This window comes from Sciurus carolinensis, chromosome 1 (genome assembly GCF_902686445.1).
Source record: "Sciurus carolinensis chromosome 1, mSciCar1.2, whole genome shotgun sequence".
Taxonomy (NCBI): domain Eukaryota; kingdom Metazoa; phylum Chordata; class Mammalia; order Rodentia; family Sciuridae; genus Sciurus; species Sciurus carolinensis.
In genome coordinates this window covers 181,319,669-181,340,767 of record NC_062213.1, presented here as the reverse complement: position 1 = coordinate 181,340,767, position 21,099 = coordinate 181,319,669, and the positions used below count along the sequence as shown (strand labels likewise).

At 41.5% G+C, this 21,099-nt stretch overlaps 1 protein-coding gene across 1 annotated transcript in view; it reads right to left on the bottom strand.

The window, feature by feature from the left end:
- Inpp5b (inositol polyphosphate-5-phosphatase B) overlaps positions 1-21,099 on the bottom strand; it is a 49,495-nt gene that overhangs the window by 5,871 nt on the left and 22,525 nt on the right. Inside the window, 12 exon segments of the mRNA XM_047567458.1 lie at positions 543-778; positions 1,588-1,750; positions 2,728-2,838; positions 4,395-4,530; positions 5,520-5,629; positions 7,452-7,563; positions 9,059-9,246; positions 10,028-10,144; positions 10,445-10,559; positions 11,563-11,664; positions 12,622-12,789; positions 14,003-14,099. Coding sequence (XP_047423414.1) covers positions 543-778; positions 1,588-1,750; positions 2,728-2,838; positions 4,395-4,530; positions 5,520-5,629; positions 7,452-7,563; positions 9,059-9,246; positions 10,028-10,144; positions 10,445-10,559; positions 11,563-11,664; positions 12,622-12,789; positions 14,003-14,099 — 1,655 coding nt within the window.

Sequence of the window (21,099 nt, the reverse complement as noted above, 5' to 3'; positions counted from 1 at the left end):
AGCCATGTTTTGCAGCTTTTCCCATCAAGAGGTGGAGTCTTTCCCTGCCCCTGGAATCTGGGTTGGCTTCACAACTTGCTCTGGCCCATAAAATGTGGCAGAAGTGGTACTATGTGAGTTTTGGAGCTTATAACCACCAAAAAACCTTATACCTTCTGCTCTCATGCTTTGGTCACCATGTGTAGAAGGCTGACCTAGCCCACTGAATGATAAGAGGCCACGTGCAGAGAAGGGCCCAGAGAGCAGCCAACACCAAGACATGGAGGGAAGCCACATTATCAGTCAACCCTCTCACCATCACCATTGCGTCCTAATTACGATGGCACAAGCGAGCCTAGACAAGATCAGCAGAAGAAACCAACGGCTCACTGTTGTTTTAATTTCAGGGTGGCTTGTGGCACAGCAATATATAACTGACACACTGAGCAAGTTCTAGGAAGCTGAAGAATTCTTAATTCCCTAGGCAGGTAAGCATCAGAATATCTTGTTTGGCTTGGCTGCACCACACAGTTCTAGATGTTTCCTTGTGGCATGTTACTTACCAGCTCACTAACAGTTTCAAATGGTAGGTCCAAGATTGGTTCCCTCATGTAGCACAGTGTATGAATGGGGGACCCGAAACAGCTGGGCAGGTAGTTCCCAGACACAGACAAAAAGTAATCTTTTCCCCTGTCCAAGTGCAAAACCAAAATGTCCTCAATTTTATCTTCACCCGAGTTGAGTTTTGTAGCTGTTGTCTTATTTACAAAGAGCTCCAACTCAATCTCAATGTCAGAATCTGCAGGAAAATTGAAAAAAAATAATGTTGGCTAGGGAAAGGCCAAGAGGAAAGGGGGAAAAAAGATGGGGGGAAGAGAGTAAGGCATAAAGAATTAGGAAAAGGAAATAAAAAGTATCAACCCACAATAACTATCTATGTGCTCAGCACTCAGGAGACACTAGAACAGGAGTTCATAGTCCAGCTGGGAATATGGAAACAACAAACAAAAGCATCTGAATAGACAAATGCTAAAAAACTCAAGTGCTGAATAGTACCTATAAAACAACAAGAAGGCATGAATCAAAGAATCTTCCTTGAGTCAAATAAGATGAAGACACCTGATCCAGTAGAATGTGATGCAGTTATCTATCAGCCTGTGAATTGTCCACAAAGCACCCTTAATCTTTCTGCCACACAGTCACTTGCAGAGTGCAAAGGAGAAGTCAGGTACATCCCAGAACCAGACTCAATATCTGAATTGCTACCCCATTATCTTTCTCTAGGAGAACAGATCATTGGGAGTTGATTACACCAAGATAGACAATAGAAACGGCTCCCTGGTGGCAGCACCTCCTTTATAGTAATCTAATGTTGACTCTGAGAAATTATGGGATGTATGCCTGGCTGAAAGTATTTTTAAAACTGAACACATGCTCCTTGTCACTTTATACTTTATTTATGGATGAGTTCAGGTATTGGGTTTAAAATAAAAGTTTCAAATAGAGAACAAAACACTCAGAAGCAAAAAGCTTATTTTAGGAAAATGAGCAAAAATAAGATAGGACATTCCCCAAACCAAAACCAGGAACCTGGAAGAGAAGCTTTACCTGGCAGGAGGAATCCTCTGCTGGGGTTGGCATTCAGCCACTGCTTACAGAAAGATTCCTCACCAGGTTTGTTGATGAATTCAAACTGACAGGGTACTTGTCCATTATGAATCGTAAAGGATTCTATTTGCAATTGCATGTACTTCACATTCTGAAAACAGAACTGAGAACAAGCCCCCAACCAGTCAGAACCAATGCCCACTCCCTGGTCCCCTGCCTGGCTACCCCAAATGGATAATCCTAGCCTTGCTTTAGGTTTTTACCTCAGAAGACAGAGATACTACTAAAGATCAGCTATCTGTGTTGAACCCAAAACTCCAAAAACATGTAAATTTCCCAAAGGAATCAAAGTTTATATCTTCTATACCCATAACCATTTCAAAAATATGCTTTTACAAATTCCACCCCTTAACATGAAGCTCAAGTTCACTCTTCCATGAAGGTGGACATCTATAGCATTAAACATACCTTTACCATAGCCTCCATTCGACCGACTGTGTGGTATGCTCAACTTTGAATAACCTAGGATGCAGTTCTTTAGATCTAATTGGACTTCCCTACTGCCCATCACTTTTCTATGCATTACTTTTCTATGTGAAAACAAAAAATTCAGAATTGATTTAATCTTAAAGTAAATCATCAATAGGAAGTCAATTGCATTGCAAGAACACACATTAGTTATTCTAAAATCAAACAAAGCACATTTTGGATCATCTTCTAGTTTAGAAGATGAAGACATGAACATAACCTAAGCCAACAACCTCTCTCTTCTCAGCTAGCAGTATCAGCCTTGCTTTATCTAGAAACAACCTCTCCAGAATGTCTAGACTCTAACAGCCTCTGGAAATTCTGAGGTTTAGTAAACAAGGGAAATTTAAGTACTAGGAATAGAAGAGCCCAGTACTAATTTTTTTTTGGTACCGGGGATTGAACCCAGGGGTGCTTAACCACTGAGCCACATCCCCAGCCCATTTTTAAATATTTTAATTACAGACAGGGTCTCACTGAGTTGCTAAGTGCCTCACTAAGTTGCTGAGACTGGCTTTGATCCTCTTGCCTCAGTCTCCTGAGCTGCTGGGATTACATGCGTGTGCCAAGGTGCCGGACCCATTACTAATATTCTTAACATGTCATTCTTACCTCTCGCTTGGACAGAGACACAGACGGAATGTTGGCATTCTCCATCTTATCCAGGGAGCGAACAATTTCCTCCAGAGTCTTCCGGTATAGTTCTTCATTTATGACCCTCACCTGGAAGGGAAACTTCAGAAACTGAGTGCCAAGGCTTCTACCCACTTCCTCTTTTTTGGTATAGAGGGCATTCACAGCATTAAAAAATAGCAGTTGATAACTAAATAAATTTAGTTAATTAACAAAGAACTTAATTAGCAATACACTTAGAAGGAACCTCCAGCTGTGGTAAAAAGTCATCTGCTTCCTGAACAGCAGAAAGAAGACATGGGAGTAAAAGCTTGTTGGCAGCTAGTTCTGTCATGGCTGACCCCTGGCAGAAAGAGGCTCAGTGCCTAGCTCTACGCTGCTTGCTGCCACCCACAGGCTAGCAGTGGGAAACTTTTTTCTAGAGCTCTGATTTAAAGCAGTGTATCTGAAGCTTTTTTAACCCATGCTCTATCAGCCAGGAAGATTCTGTCAGGCTCTTTCTTCTGTATTTTGAATTATAAACACATTTTTTTTTCATTTTCCAATATTGATTAATTATAATATTCATTAGACTTTTCTCAAACTACTCACACCCTTGGATTCTGATATGCTTCTACCCATACCTTGAGAATTGGTAATACAAACAACTCAGAAGTCACTGATGGAGAAATATCAATAGATAATGAATGAAAACACGTTTGAAGTGGGCATGGTGGTGCACAACTATAATCCCAGCAACTTGGGAGACTGAGGGAGGAAGATCACAAGTTTGAGGCCAGCCTCAGCAACTCAATGAGACCCTTAGCAATTTATAGAGAGTATCTGTCTCAAAATAAAAAAGTAAAAAGTGATGGAGATGTAGCTCAGTGTAAAGTGCCCCTGGGTTCAATCCCTATTGTGTGTAAATAAATAAAATAAAAATTAAAAATACAATTTTATTCCCTTTTGAGATGGGGGTCTCATTACATTGCCCAATCTGGCCTTAAACTCCTAGGCTCAAGTAGTCCTCCTGTCTCAGCCTCCCAAGTAGCTGGGACTATGGGCACATTCCACCATGCCCAGCTAAAATACAATTTTCTTTGAACCACTAATGTCATTTCATTCTATAGAGATCCTCACACATACACAAAAATATATGTTAAGGACATTTACTATAGCACTGCATATAGTAGCAAAGCTTTGGAAACAACTTAAATGATCATCAATGCATTAATGGCTTATCCATACTATGGAATGGTCTGCAAACTTTAAAAATGATGAGGAACCTAGACCTTTACTGATGGAAAGATTACCTAAGACATATTCATTGGGTGAATGTTCTCAGAACAATGTGTACAATGTGATCTCTTTTCCAAAAGAAAGAAAAAGAGGGGAAAAAAATATTCTGTTTGTTGTACCCAGAATACTGAGAAACTCACTTGCAAATGAATAAAGGTAGGTCTGCAACAATACAGCCCAAAAAGCAAAAGGAATCTTCCAAGTATGTGGAAGTACACAGAAGTATACCAAATTATTAAACTAAGACAAAATTTAAAAGGCATGTCCTCATTTTCAAGGGTGGTGGTAGAGACCGGAAAGACAAAAAGTAATCCTGATGTGAAAACAAATTCCCCAGAGATTACAACGGGCTCTAGCTGCCCACCTACCCCAATGTCAAACATGGAGCTGACAGGCTTGTGGTCACTGGTTTTCAGGGCCATGTGGCTCTGGTAACTCAGCTGAATGATGTTCTTCCCTTTCCAGAGGACCCGGTCACACCAGGCAGGAGCACGACACTTCTCACTGAAATGCAAAGTCCACGCTGGGGAAACTCACACCAACTACAGCAGGGCCCACTGCCTGGCTAGTGCTCTGGCTCAGGCAGGGAACAAAGAGGCAGAGACTTTGTGTCCATGCAGTCTAGTGATCTGAGACAGCAGAACAACTTGGGCCCACCACGGAATAACATGTATCCTGTGGTTATCATCCAAAGCAACTCTGAAAGGTCAAAGTCAAACACAGTTCAGACCGATTCTCTGTTCTTCATCCTCCTGTGAGGATTAGGAGAGAGTAAAAAGGCAATATGAGAATAAGCCTCTGTGATCCTTCAAAGATGGAGGTTAAGGGAATAGGCCGAATTCCTATTGCTTGGGTTCAAGTCCTGCCTCCACTCTTTGCCTGTTTGGTAAGGTTTTTGTTGTTGTTGTTATTTTTAATTTTGTTTTAGCTGTCAATGGATCTTTTATTTATTTATATGTGGTGCTGAGTATTGAACCCACAGCCTCACACATGCCAGGCAAGTTCTCTACTACTGAGCCACAACTCTAGCCCCTCAGTAGGCTTTCTGATTTCTCTATGCCTCAATCCCAATCTCATAAAATGAGGATAATAAATAACACCTACCTCAACAAGTTGTTGAGAGGATTAAATGAGATAATAAAGTGTATCAAATAGTGTGTGGCACATAGTAAGCACTAATAAAAGATCCTAAGTACTGTGTAATATCAAGAACAAGCTAAATTAGTTGGAGTCATCTCATCACCCTAAGCTCAGCTGAAAAATAAATCAGTATCAAGACTTATGGGGCAAAGCATATGGCAGTCAAAAACAAAATATTTGGGAAGGCTGGCTGCTTTGTTAGCAGATACCGACAGGAAATGTTTGACCAGAGTGGAAAACATGGGGAAAGAGTCAAAGGAAATTTATGTCCTTCTTAAGTCCATGAGGACAAGTGCATTCCAGAATTCCTGGGTTTCCATTTGCTCAACCCACTGAAGTGACCTCTGACCTACCTGGTGTCCCAGTCATCGGAGCCAGTGTCATACTTATAGGTAGGCTGGAATGTGAGCTCACCCTCTGTGAAGCCTTCAAAGACAGTCTTTGCAGCCACCTGAATTTTCAGCTATATAAAAGGATGGAAGAAAAAAATAACCTCAGAATAAAAAGTCAAACCTTGAATTAGCAGAGAAGAGGAAATCAATTTGGAATCCAAGTCCTCAAAGGAAGAGGCCCCATAAGAAAACCACATTTTATGACGTAGCTCAGTGGATGAGTGCCCCTGAGTTCAATCCCTGGTACCCGCCTCCAAAAAAGAGGAAAGAAAACCACAGTTTGTAAGACTTTGAATAGAAGCAAGCTGACCATTACTTCATATAAGGCTCTTTTATAAGAGCAAACCTGTATCCCAGGGGCATGAGTACCACCTTACCAAGATGTCCCTAAGAAGACTAGGTACCACACAGCATAGTTTTTCCTTCCCAAGTATCAAACACTTACCTGTGCAGCACAGTTGCTCCAAATATACAGAGGTAAAGCTGTGTTGTCAAATTGTGTTATGTGAACTGGGGGAAGCTCTATGCCTTGGTTTCCCCATCTGTAAATTCTGGGGTTTGTAATAGACCCTACCTTATAGGATCATTAAAAAAATCATCCGTCAATCTAAAACAGTGCCTGACACAATTTGAAAATAGCATCCTTCCTGTTGTATTAATTCTAGGACCTCTTTTTGGATCACACACTCAAAGTGATAAAAACCACAAGTGCTCCTGCCTCTTCCTGGACAAATAAGCTTGGCACTGCATGGACTGGTGGGGAACTGTCAGCTCTAACATGGGGGACAGGGTCAATCACCCCTTACCAACTTCCTGACAGTATTATTCTTTAAAAACACTATTAAAGAAAAAGCAGTAGGAAGATAAGAAAAGTCTAGGTATGAAAGCAAGTTGATGGTTCTTGAACGGTACTGGTAGACCGTAAAGTCATCTGGAAACAGATAACACACAAAATGGGTGTTATTACTTCAGGAAAGAAATAATAGAATAAGGTGAGTGGAAATGGGCATCGAACTGTAAGGGAAACGGAATGTCTCAGTCCAGAAGACAGAGATGTGGAACACACTGGGTGAATACTGATGGGGCATTAAGTAGAACAAAAGTAACTTGCTAAGGAAAAGAAATGGAGAGGGGGGAAAAATGGGTCAATAAAAAAATGATTCCATAATGAAAGACACTGCGAAGTTGGTTCTTTTGATTAATCTGCACTGTAGAAGAAAAAGAAAATAGAAAGATTTAGATTAATGACAATGACCTTAGAGATTATTTAAAGAGGGGACTCAGACTAAAAAAGAACTTTAATATTCTGAACAATTCTGACCACTTGAACAGGTTTGAAATCTGTTGAGAGGAGTAGCCAGAAGAAAGTAAGAGAGAAATAGACTTCTCTTGTCCTAAGAAATGGCTAATGCTATGAGAAAGAAATGCTAAGTCAAATCATGATGGAGAAGAAGTCACAGACTGGCTCCTGGAGAAGAAGAAGAAAGGCCCTTAGAGCTGTCATTCACACTGGAGAAATTTAGTGAGAAGAAAGACAAAGGGAGCGGGAGGTTTGTTCTAAAAATTAGGAAATCATCTTAAAGATACAAAGTACTTTCTTTACAGAACTTGCTTTCTTTACTAACATCTGTCAACTTCAGACCTCATGAATGAATGAAAGAGAACATGCTCTTGTTCCCAAAGGAGACAAGGTGTCTCGAGGGAGGAATCAATGGGGAGACCGCTTTCAAAGAGAGAAATGCAGATGAAACAAAGAAGTGACTGGACAACATCAGGTCCTCAGGGCAGCCTCCCAAGTTGGAGGGAAGAAGTTGAGGGTTGGGAGGCCAAGCTTTCCTGTGCCCTTAGAGTGGGGAGCAGATGCCTGAAGAGGACACAGGTGGCCATCTGTACCTGATCATATGCATACAGGGTTTGAAAGGCCTTCTCTTCGATGAGTTTTTTCACTTTTTCAACATCCAGCTCTTCTATCCTGTAGTTGAGGTCCCCCAGCCACAAGATCACACTGTGAGGACAGAGCACAAAGGTAACAGGGTTTAGGTGGGACTTCAATTCATCCTCTCCAGGTGCTTCTGACATAAGGTCCCTAAGGCCCAGCCTCTTGGGAACTGGGTGGGGAAGTGACCTAGCTGTTCCAGAAATTTTTGTCTCTTGCCCTCACATCCAATACCATGTCTAACATGCTGCCTCCTCAATTATCTTGGTCCAAGTTCATTATAAACAGCCTTGAGTTCTCCTTGACTATTTTATTCTTATACAGTTAAAAAGATAGTCTAAAGATCTAAAAGCAAGATAAAAATTCACCCCTTTGCTAAAAAGGTCAAAAATTAAGAGTCATGCCAATCATCCAGGGACCTCCAAACCAGGTTGTGCCTTCATGCCACCTCTGTCTCTATGTGTATCCTAGTCCACAAAACACTCTCTCCACCTTTGTTTCTAGATTGAACTCCTCTGAAACAAAGCTCAGTCTTTAGACAGGAGCCTGGCTCTAACTACCACATTACTGATTGGCTTATTCTACACTCCCGGGCAAAGGGTGACAGGTGGTTTATTGTATCTGCTGCTTTGCGAAAAAGCAGACTGAAGGCTCCCTGATGACATCACACATCTCGTGAAATCCAACGCTCTATCTGAAGTCAATAAGCATGTCATTGGAGAATCTGCACAGCAGTATACACACATCCAAATAAATGCATCCCAAGCTAAGAGCAGACCACAGACACTCAAGCTGCAGTCTCACAAACTAGGACGCTGTGGTTCACCAGTGTGACGAGCTCAGCTCTAAGACACACTCCCTGCTAGGGGTGTCAGGAGAGGACCTGGAAAGAAGAGCCACCCTGTCAGCCTCCAGAACACCCACAAGCTGGGGACAGCTCCACTGCCACAGGTGAGGTGAGAAGCATGGCTGTTTATTCTCTGGCAGGCACCATGATCCCAGTGGCTTCATCCTCTTTGTCAAAGAAGTGGCAAAAGCTTCCACTGTTACCATAAAGTGGGAAATTCTAAGGTTTTGAATTCAGAATAGCAAATTTTAGATATAAACACAATAAGGATAATGAACAAAAACTAACACAAGATGCTCTAAGCAGCTGTAACTACAGCTTTGTAAAGCTGAATCAAGAGGAAACGAGTTGTGGGAGGCAAACAAGCACAGTCTAACTCATTTACACAAGATCTGGAAAGAACAGACATCAAATCCTAAAACATACTTCAAAAACTGTTAGAGATGCTTCTTGCTCTTTGGTTGCTTTCTTCACAATGCTGGGTCAAGGCAGATCCATATCAAAATAAACACTATATTCTTCCATGGACAAATGATGCTTGAGCATAATTCTAGAGGTCTGTCAGATGGTAAATCAAGAAACTAAAGACTTCCAAGAGATATAATCCACAAGTAACCAAGAGCTCGCAGATACCCTCACTCCAGCAGTCATCTCCCCAGTAAGACACAGAGCCTGCAACTCACACACAACAAACTGTACGAAGCAGCCCAGACTCACTCGTGCTTGCTGATAGTGAGCGGGGGGAGGCTTGGGTCCACCTGACAAAACTGCATTCGAGAACAAATGTCTTTATAGTCTTGGTTCCTCCTTTCATACTCTTCTGTGTGGGCTGCCAAGTGAGAATTCACAACACAGATGCTGGTGTTGTGCAGCTGGAACCTGATCGCCACGCCTCCTTTGTTACCCTATTAAAAGGATCCCCAAAAATCCAATTCACAACTTAATTATGTTAGTCATTTAAAGCCACAAAATTTTAAAATGTTTATTTTAAAATTGTTTTCATAATGATCCCGTGAGGTTATTATACTGAAAACAATTCCATGAAGGCAAAATGACAGCCAGTCAGTGGGAAGCTGAGTCAGAGCCTGGCTCTCTCAACCTAGTCTTCTTTTCTCTTATCGCAGGTGAGCCACAGGCTCTCCCTTCCTCACACAAGGTTCAGATCTTCAGGAGAACCTAAGAACAGGACTCTAGCAGCCTCAAGAAGAAGAGGAAATTGCAAAGGTACTATCAGTGTCTTTGTCTTCCCTGGTAACCGAACATAGTTTCTACATTCATAGGTTAAATGGCAGGATCAACTAGAAACTCTAGCATTCAGTAAATACAGATTAGTGCTATTCAGGAAAGTTATCTGACAATTTACTACTGTGTGATTTTTTTCTGCCATATATACACATTAAGTCGTAGATGGACATAGTACCTTTATTTATTTTTATGTGGTGCTAAGGATCGAATCCAGTGCCTCACACATGCAAAGCAAGTGCTCCACCACTGAGCTACAACCCCAGCCTCCTACCATATGATTTCTAAACAACCTATTCAATCCAGCCTTGCTTGAGGGTAAAGTCATCTTCAACACTGGCACTCTCAAACTAGGACACAAGTGGTCACTGCATCTTGAGATGTTGACTCAAAATTTTAGGGGTCAAGGTCCTTATGTGTCAAATAGAACAACCAATAGCTTACCATCCTTCCCATGATTCCTGTTCCAACAGTCTCAGCTTCCACTTCTGAGATATATGCTGCATGTTCTTGTTTGACATACAATAGCAGCATAATCCCAACCAGTCGGATGAGCTTCACCTGAAAAATATTCCAGTCATGGCATCAGATGGAAGTTGCAAACTGGAATAAAAATCCCAAAGGAAAATCTGGCTGAGAGTATTAATATATCTCCTTCTCCATGCCAGAACACAAGAGCTCGCAAGCACCAAAGCCCTACATCTTTCCCACCCAGAGGTGCCCCTTGGAAGGATATGGAACTGAAAACAACAGCATAAATAGGACTGGCTTATAATAAAGATGATGAAAAGGATGAGAAACTATCTTAGACTTTCCCTATGCAGTGATGTAAAATTAAAAGGTTCTTGACTCCTTTCTTACCTTTGCATATTTGGCATCTGGATGAAGACCCTCTGACACAGCTTTAAACCATTCTTCTTCCTTTGGGGTATCATGAAAGAAAAAAGCTTCCTTACTCAAGTCAAGTTCCTGGAACCTATGTGGAGAAGCAACAAGTTAATAAAGAAAGGCAATATGAAAATAATACATTCTTGAATTGGTTTAGGTGCATAAATACTAACTGTCTAAGCTAAACTGCAGGACCTTCAGGGGGGAAGACAGATAAACACTCTGAGCCAAAGAACTAAACACCATGGAACTCACCAGGTGCTGTTGCAAACATCAGCCCATTTTCTCTTCATGACCCAGACTATGAAGTAATTTGGTGGCATCCCCATTTTACATCTGCAATTACTATTTCACACAAGCCCAAGTGGCAAACTGAGATTCAAACCTAGGTCCATGTAAATTCCAAATTCTACTTCTTTCCAATATACCAAAACGGCTTCCTTTGCTGCCACTCCCCACTAACAGTGCCCAGTAAGTGATGAAAGAAGAGAAAGGGTTTAAAAAAAAAAATGACTAGTTGGGTGTAAGAGTGCACACCCTCCCAAATACTCGGAGGCTGAAACAGGGGAATCTCAAGTATGAGGCCAATGTGAGGCCAATCTGGGCAACTAAGTGGGACCCTGTCTCAAAAATAAATTTAAAAATTAAAATAAATAAGTAAATAAAGGCCAGGGATGTAGCTCAGTGGTGGAGGACTCATGGGTTTAATCCCCAGTACTTAAAAAAAAAAAAAAAAAAAGGCTAATCTATAGGACTTATTTTAGCTAACTTTTCTTCCCTGGCAAAAGGTATTTTTGCTTTGTGACCAAAAAAGTGTTGAATGTCTAAGTAATGAAATTCAGTTCAGGATGCACTGATTTTAATAGATGGCTACCCTAAAAATTAAATATTAGCATTTCAGTGCCATGCACAGCACTCTGCTGGACCTTTGTTTACCAGCAAGAACATCAAATAGAGAAGCAGTCATTAAACACATACTCATTTTTCAATTCCTTCACGTGCCATGAAGACCCACTACATATCCAAGACCCCATCAGCACAGCTGTATGTACATTCTGGAGAAAGGAGACACCCAGAAGAGAAGCACTTACCCTACACAGTACACATCTGGGGCCTGGATACCGTGGCTCAGCCAGGGGCGGAGGCATTCTTTAGGGGACTGTCCATTCACATTGTAGGTGCCGACAAAAAACCTGTCATCAAAAGAGTTGATCAGTGACCTGGAAGCACCATGGTGATGACAGGCGAAAACATTTTATGCTGATTTTGCCTGGTTTCAGTCTCTATGGAGTGGCATTTTAAGACATACAAAGTGTCATATTCAACCAGGACCAGTGACTAGGAGTCTGTCATGATGCCTGTTACTTTAAAAAAAAATTTTTTTGGACACAATACCCTTATTTTATTTATATGTGGTGCTGAGCATGGAACCCAATGCCTCACACGTGCTTGGCAAGCGCTCTACTACTGAGCTACAACCCCAGCCCCTACCTGTTACTTTTGTGATAACAATTTCACACAACACAGGCCCGCTCATTTCCCTTCAAGAGCCATTACTGGAGCCATCATCCACAAAATGATTATTTACCCTGAGTATGCTACTGAAGCAAGAGATGCCTTGGTAACTACTTTTGGCAAGAAAGCAACATCAGTGTTCAAAAGGTTACTTCTTTACCATAACTATTTATATCCCTAGAAGCAATGTTATTTTGTCTTAACATTAAAGATCCAGCAGAATTCTTCAACCTTTAATCATTTAACTTTTGGCAATCCTGTAAAAAGATCGCCAAACATCAACTGACTGCATTTTAAAGGATTTTAAAGGCCCACAATGACCAAGGGAATATAAGACCTGAGACTGATACACAAACCTCAGCTATCTCTTTCTTCTGTGTCCATTTATCTCTGCAAATATTTCAGTAGCTGTCTGCCAGCTGTCACTCCCACTGCACCATACCATGGTGCCTGACCAGGAGAGACACGGAACAAATGCCTATTGAAGAGTGAAGGCAGTCGTGCATGTTGAAAATAACAGGAGAGAGTCTGTAGAATGATTTGCTTCAAAATCCATAGTATGGAGGAAAGTGCTTAAATTCCAGAGAATGAGCATTTTGCTTTGAAAACTATCTGTGAGTGACCCTGTTAGTTACCTGAAGTTCTGGATATAGGTATAATCCTCTTCTTTCTGTATTAGATGTGATTTCACAATTGTATCTCGCAGTCCAAACTTCTGCATTGATAAAATATGAGCCTTGTCTGATACTGTGATAGTGGAGGAGCGAACCATGTCAGTGATTTCAGACTTGGATTTATTCTGTCTGGAAAAAATAAAAGCATTTTTTTTCATATTTTGATAAGTTCTCCATGACAAAAAGACTATGAAGCTAGAAGTCCCCACACACAAGCATCTGGCTCACAGAAAACTAAGGAAGTCAATTTTGCTAAAGAAATACTATTTCTATGGGGAATTAAGTGAACTTATATATTGTTGATTGCATAGTATATTGGTCTAGAGACTTTTTTTTTTTTTTTTTTTTTTTTTTTTGCAGTACTGGGGATCGAACTCAGGGCCTTGTGCTTGCGAGGCGAGCACTCTACCAGCTGAGCTGTCTCCCAGCCCTCAAGAGACATTTTTGAAAATAGAGTCAAAGAGTCTTAGACTAGAAGGTGATCTTGAAGATACATCTGATCATTCATTCATTCTTTTTTTTTTTTTTTCTTTTTGGTACTGGAGAATGAATTCAGGGGTTTTTAACACTGAACTATACCCCCCATCCTTTTTATTTTGAGACAGGGTCTTGCTAAGTTGCTGAGGCTCACCTCGAACTTGCAATCCTCCTACCTCAGCCTCCTGAGTGGCTGGGCTATCATTATACACTTACTAATTTTGACTACGTAAATATACCATGTACATCAAGATGACTTGCATGAAGTGAGAAGGACAGATCTAGCTACAACTAAATTTTCAAGTTTGCTTATTGCTGCTTAAATGCTTAATTAAAATACTGACATAAGTTAGAAAAGCCAGTTTTATCTTGACAGTTTTATGGATGATTCTGGCTACTATCAGAAGGGGGCGCTGGAGCACTGACTAATGCACAAGGGGAGGGGGTAAAAAAGGAAAAAGAAAGAAGTATCTTCAGCATCAGAAAACTCCTAAAAGAATGAGAGGGAAAAGATCAAATGTTTCTAATTTTCTACATTCCCAAGCAAGGGTTAGAATGCCAAGTTTCAAATCCTAGATTAGTCACTTGCTAGTTCTGGGATCTTGGGTGACTTATGTAAGTTCTTATCACCTGAGTTGCCTTAGCTGCCAAATAGAGAAAAGCAGTTAGCCTGTAGGTTTAAGATAGCCCATGTAAGAGGATGAAGCTGGTGTGTACAGTAAGGGCTCCGTAAACATCAGGTATTAAGGACACGTCCTAGGCATGCTACCTGAGCCAACTTACTTCACGTGCAGTGGTGGCCTCGGTTCTCTAGCGAGCAGAACCCCAGTCCTAAGAAGTATAAGTGAAGGGAGAGCGGCATTACCTCGGGAGCAAGCTTTCTGGTTTATCCTGAACCCCGGAGCTCTGGTCCACAAGTAGACCTTTCTCATTCAGCCTTGAACTGTTGAAGTTTGAACCACCTAAAGAGGAGGAGAAGGAATTAAAACACACTAAGTATATGCTTTAACATACATACCATAATTTCCCCAATGACAGCCTAGGAATTACTGGTAGTTCACGAGGTGCTTGGAAGCACTGGAAAGGTCCATGCTAGTGTCTGGGTGAAGGTCCACAGGGTGGATGGAGAGAAAATGTACTTCACCAGGAAGTCTCTACTGCTGACTAGCGACTCTAGCTACTCCAACTCCCTTTATAGTAAGAATAAAATTCTAGGGGCTGGGGAGATGGCTCAGGCGGTAGAGTGCTTGCCTTGTAAGTACCAGGCCCTGGGTTCGATCCCCAGCACCCAAAAACAAAAAAAAACAACAAAAAAAAAAATTCTAGGGGGCTGGGGTTGTGGTTCAGTGGTAGAGCATTTGCCTAGCACATGTGAGACACTGAGTTCCATTCTCAGTGCCCATATAAATAAATTAATAAAACAAAGTCCATCAACATCTAAAAGTTTTTTTTAAAACTCTAAAATATGAAAACCTAAGTTGTATCATATGCTTTATTATTCACTGATCTTCTGCCTCTCAAATAAGCCACCCTCTTTTTTATTTATTGGGGGCAGGGTACTGGGGATTGAATTTACCAATGGGCTATCTATATCCCCAGACCGTTTTATTTTTGACTCTGAGACAGGGCCTCCCTAAGCTGCTTTGGGTCTCTCTAAATTGTTAAGGCTGGCCTGGATCTTGCGTTCCTCCTGCCTCAGCCTCCCCAGGTGCTGGAATTACAGGCATGTGCCACCATACCTGGCGCCACCCTCTTTTTATCTCAATAATTTGACTGGTCCTCCTTTGTTATGGGTTTACTGTAGAGATCAAACAAGTTGACGTGTAAGAGTAAGCACTTTAATAGCCACCCAACAGATCATAAAATAGAAGCTAGTGATCTTACTACCATCTGCAAGTCCGACTGCAGCTCCACGGAAGAGAAAGGCAAAGGTCAGAGATCTAAAATTGGAAAGGGCCTAAGTGCTCTGGGAATGAGAAGTGTTTGTCATTGTCAACAAATTGCCTTGAAAACCAAAAAGCCCAAGGACTCGCAACAAGAAATATTTGGGGAGATTTGTTAAACCAAGACAAACCTAAAAAGGAAATTAATCTGCCAAGAACTTCTTTCTCCCTTAGAAGCCAAAATTCTAGTCAACAGGGAACAAGACAAAGCCACAGAGAGGCGACATCAATTCACAAGTTATGGGAAGAAGACTAGAGGCGTGAAACACTCCTGAAGAATTCTGCTCTGACGACGGTTAATAAACATGGATTTCTCACAGATTTTATCATTGTTTACAATAGTGTGTGTTTATATGTGCATTTGTATATCTTGAACCAGAAAAACAAACTTTTCAAAAGTAAAAATAAAAACAGCTTTTTATTTTATTTTATTAACATGAAGACAGCTACACTTCTGTGCCTCCAATCAATCATCGAATGCTGGGAATGTTTATGTCCCTCCCTTCCATATGTGGAAACCATAAACCCCAAAGTGATGGTATTAGGAGATGGGGCCTGTGGGAAGTGTTTAGGTCATGAGGGTGGAGCCCTCTGAAATGGGATTAGTGCCCTCATAAAGAGCTGAGGAGGCAGAGTTCCTACTTTTGCCACAGAAGGACACAGAAGAGGCAGTAAAATCAGGAAGTGGGCCCTGGCCAGACAATGAATCTACTGGAGCTTTGGTCCTGTCCAGAACTGTGAGAAACAACCATCCAGATTATATATTTTATTATAGTGGCCTGAAAGGACAAAGACATGAAGGTCTTTCAATTTGGCTTTGGAAATGCCTCTCAAATCCATATACTCCTATCTCCAATGTCACTGCAGCAGTCCAGGTTACCAGTACTTCAACTGAACAACCACAAAAGCCCCAACTAGTCTCCCTGCCTCTTTTCTTACCCCTCCCTCTCCAACCCAAGCTCTACATTATGGAAGGATTTTTTTTTTTTTTCAAGTAAATTTGCTCGCCTCACTTTACACTTTTTAAAGACTCCTACTGAATAAACCCAAATCCCTTCATATGGTTGCCAAGGTTCTTTCTTGTCTGGATGCTGCCACCTATCCAGGCACATCACTCATCAGTTCTCTGGCCACTACCTGCTAGATGCCAGATTGTAAGCATATCAAGTCACTGCAGCTATGCAGAGATCGCATCAGAAACTTCCATCTTTCTAACTCGTTATGTGTTGGCAGCTAACTCCTATCCATCCTGTGAGCAGGGGTCAGCAAACTTTTTCTAAAAGGGTCAAAGAGTAAATGTCCTAGGCTTTGCAAGCCTTACAGCCTGTGTTGCAACTGCTTGGCTCTGCAATCAGAGTGCAAATAAAGTTTTATATGTTGACCCTGAGATGTGAATCTCCTATAATTTTCATGTGTCACAAAATGTTTCTTTAGTCTTTTCAAACATTTAAACATTTGTAGTTGCAGCTATTCAGGAGGCTGAAGCAGGAGGGTTACTTTAGTTCAGGAGTTTGGGGAAGACCGGGCAAAATAGAGACTGTCTTATAAAAAAAAAAAGTAAAAACCATTCTTAGCTCACAAGCTGCACAATGGCAGGCAACAGGCTGGGATCAGTCACAGCACTGTGAGCCAACCCCTGCTACAGCGTGCGTTTTAGAGGTCACTTCTTCCCAGGAGCCCTTCTTGCCCCTTCCTAGACCACGTCCACAGCTCCCTCTACCTCTCCATGATGGCCTCGACTGCTGCATGCTGCTTTTTCTCCCCAGTGGACTGGAAGTTTACTGAGGATGAGACTACACCCCACAGATCAGTCTAGCACACCACCCAGTGCAAGCGGCGCAATCACTCAATGACTCAACAGAAAACACTAGGTGTGGGTCCCTTGGAAAACACTAGGAGCTGGTCCCACAGCTCAAACTATGGCATTCTTCTGGGATGTTTAAAGTGATCTTCCCATTACCTTCAACATACAATGAAAACAAGAAAGGGAGAATTCGAACGGGTTGTGTTGAGAGTCCCATTGTCCCATGGTTACTTAAAAATTACTTCTGGAAACCAAATGCCCAGCTGTATTCTACTCTCTTGCTTTATGAAGCTACAAAACTTAGAGAAATAAGCTTTTGAGTTAGTGAATGGCATACCAGGTCACCTGTTAGAATGTCTGAAATTTCTAAAGTGACAATACCAGTTGCTGAGAAGGATAGAGACCAACACTCATTTCATTGCTCACACACATAGAAAATGTCATGGTTACTCTGGAAGACAATTTGGCACTTTCCTCCACAGCTTAATAGTCTTACCATTTGATCAAGCAATCACACTCACAGGTACCTATTAATATGAAAATTAATGTCCACATAAAAAACTGCACCCAAATATTTACAATTGCTCAAACTAAAAGCAATCAAAATGTCTCTCAATAGGTGAATGGATAAACAAACTACAGCACATCCGTGTAAATAAATATCTTCAGTAATAAAAAGGAATGAGTTATCAAACCACAAAAAGACAATAATGAATCTCAAATGCGTATTGTTAAGTAAAAAGTCAGTCTGAAAAGACCATATGCTATATGATTCCAGTTATATAACATTCTGGGTAAGGCTAAGTATCTTAGAGATAGCATACCGACACGGTAACCAAGGGTTGTGGGGGTGGGAGGGGCTAAATAAATGAAGGACAGAGTATCTCTTAGGGCAGGGAAGCTATTCTGGAAGAAACTAAAATAATGGATACATGACACTATCTATGGGTTTAAAAAACCTAAAGGACTTTATTGCACAAAGAATGAACCTTAATACATGCAATTTTTTCAAGAGATGGGATCTCACTATGTTGCACAGACTGGCCTTGAACTCTTGGGCTTAAGGGACGCTCCTGCCTCAGCCTTCCAAACAACTGGGACTACAGGCAGTTTCCACGGCACCAGGCTCTAACTTACACACATTTCAAAAAATTATTTCGTATTTAGCATGTGCAAGGCCCTGATTCCCAGCACTGCAAAAACAAAACAATACAAAAACTCATTTAGGAAATCAGGGGATGTAGAAAATGACAAAAGAATCCAACTCTATCACAAATGTATGAAACAAACACACTGAAAGGGGTAGGGGGGAAAGTTCTTAGTAACTTTGGCAATGAGTGGAGTCTGTAAGACTAACCAGCAAATGGAATTGTATGTAAGCACTGTGCTCCAGTTGACTGCACTGTCCCATGGGGGTATGAATTAACAATTCTGAACCCACTACACATGTACACTGGTTTGAACAATAGCATGAATGGACTGTGGATGGTGGGAGACAGGTGTCCCACTGTTGGAGTGGGAGGTTCCAGATAAGCAAAGGGAAGAAACTAGAATAATTCATGTGGCAAGGGATTAGAGTTGGAGACATCTTATGCATTCATATTCAGCTTGATATAGAAAGGGTTACATGTAAAAATATTTATAGATACGTTTATATAAATAAGCAAGAATATACATACATATTTCGTGGCTCTGTCAGTTGAGAGAACCCAGAAGCAAGAACACAACAATGAGCACACTCTAATACCCAGATCTTGGTTTCTTTCTTCCTTGGGATTTTTGTTGTTTGTTTTTGTACTGGGGATTGAACCCTTGACCCCTAACCACTAAGCCACACCCCCAGCCCTTTTTATTTTGAGATGGGAATCTCAATAAATTGATGAGGTTGTCCTCAAAGTTAACGATCCTCCTGCCTCAGCCTCCTGAGTTGCTGGGATTACAGGTAGGTACCCTGTGTCTGGCTTCAGATTTTGATTTCTAATACCATTCTCCAATAAAAGGATCTCAGTTACTAGGAAGCATGACTATTTTAGGACTGGAACACGAACATACAAAATGAGCCCAAAACATCTTGCAGTGCCAAAAAGTAAGACAGTGCTGAAAAAAAAAAAATCCCCACCCAGCCACAATAATGAGGATATGTTAAAAAGACACAGCAGCCAACTAAACAAGTGCAAGAGCTCCCACTGGGCAAAGTGGGAACAATCTAAGCAATAAAATAAATAAAGTAGCAATGGATTATAAGTCAATATGTAAAATAAGTATTCGTCAGTCCATTGGTAATAACTGAACAAAAAAATAAACAGGAGAGAAGAGACAACTCTTTCATGAAGAATTCCAAATAATTTATATAAATAGCTCATCTTCGAGGAGGTAGAGCACAACCTCCCACTCCTTAAGTATGGGCTGCATACATGACTTCCTTCCAGACTACAGTATGGAAAGGGGAAAATGAAAACATTACAGGGGAGAAATCTGACAAACACTTCCTTGGCCAGGTGGTCAAGTCTCACATCAAACAGAGTAAGTCATGTTAGAATGTACCCTTGGTGTGACCAAGGAGAACGAAACTTCACCTCTGGGGTCCTTCCACAGTCTAATGAGAAACACATCAGATAAATCCAAATGGAGGGTCTTGATCAGTACCCTCAGAACTTTCAAGTTCATCAAAAACAAAGGAAGTCTCAAACAGCCCCAGCCAAGAGCCTAAGGAGAAAGGACAACTAACTCTAATGTGGTGACCTAGATGGGACCCTGGAACAGAGAAGTACATTAGGTAAAAACCAAGGGAATGTGAACAGGCTGTGCACTTCACATCCCAGTCTCTTCTCAACCCCTGCAATCAGCCCTGTCTCCACTGCAACTGCTTCTGCCAAGATGCCCATAACCTTCTGGTGCCAAATCCAATGGTCAGTTCTGTTTTCAGCCTAGTTCACTTCCACCTCTTTCCAGTACTTAATAGAAGATCACTTTACTTTCTTTAGTCCAGGAAGGCTCCTTTCCTTCTCCATACCCTGCCCTGACATCCCCAGGAAGATCCCAAGCAAGGTCCCAGACTAGGACTTCTCTAACTTTTCCTCATCTCATGACCTCATAGCCTCAGGGTTTTCAAAACCACCAATATGTCAATCACTCTCAACATTACATCTCCAGCCTGGACCTTCCACCAGAGCTCCAGATTCTTATGCCTGGCCTCCCTGCTCTACCTTCTTCATCTCAGTTAAATGTCACCATCATTCAACCGCTTGCTCAGACCAAAAACCCAGGAGCCACCCGAGACGTTTTCCTGCTCACATCCACATCTAATTCATCAGCAACTCAGGCAAGTTCTACTTTCAAACATATACCCTGAAGTTCTTGCCGCGCCTACAACAGCAGCTTCCTGTCTTGTGTGCTCCCATGCACACGCCCCTACAGTTGGTGTCCCCAATAGCAGCCAGAATAAACTTTGAAAAAAAAAAAAAATCACATCACTATATCAGATGAAGGAACTTCAAGTAGCTTCCATCACCTTGAGAATAAAATCCAACCCCCTAAACAGAGTTTATGAGGACAAGGCCTCTAACACCTCTCCGACCTCACTCACTGAGACCCTGCCACACTTTGTTTTTTGCTGTTCCTGGAGCATGTCAAGCTCATTGCCAACTCAGGAACTTTGCTCTCGCTGGTCCCTCTGTCTGGAATGTGCTTCCTCCAGACCCCCATCAATCATCCCCCTTCATTTCAAACACCTGAAGCTGATTCTGACGCCATGCGAGGCCCCACCGCCTCACGTCACTCCAAGCCAGTACTCCAGAGCTCTCTCAGTTCACAGTACCCTCCTGTCTCAATTGTTTTTTCAAGACACCTTTAAGCCATAAGAAATATCTAACAGTCTAAAGTAGTTAGGGTCAAATAAAAGTAATATGTATTTAAGTCTTCGGAACTTAGTAGCAGTTTGAAAAAACGACCATGAATAGAAAAAAAAAAAAAAAAAAATCCTTCCATTTCTCTCTTTTTATGTACTGAGGATTGAATCCGGGTCCTTTATCCTTGAGCTAGATCTTAGTCCTTTTTATTTTTTGAGACAGAGTCTTCCTAAATTGCTGAGAGCCTAAGTTGCTGAAGTTGGTCTTGAACTTGTGATTCTCCTGCCTCAACCTCCTCAGCCGCTGGGATTACAGGCATACACCATCATACCCAGCTTCCATTTCATCCTAACTACAATTCCCAGGC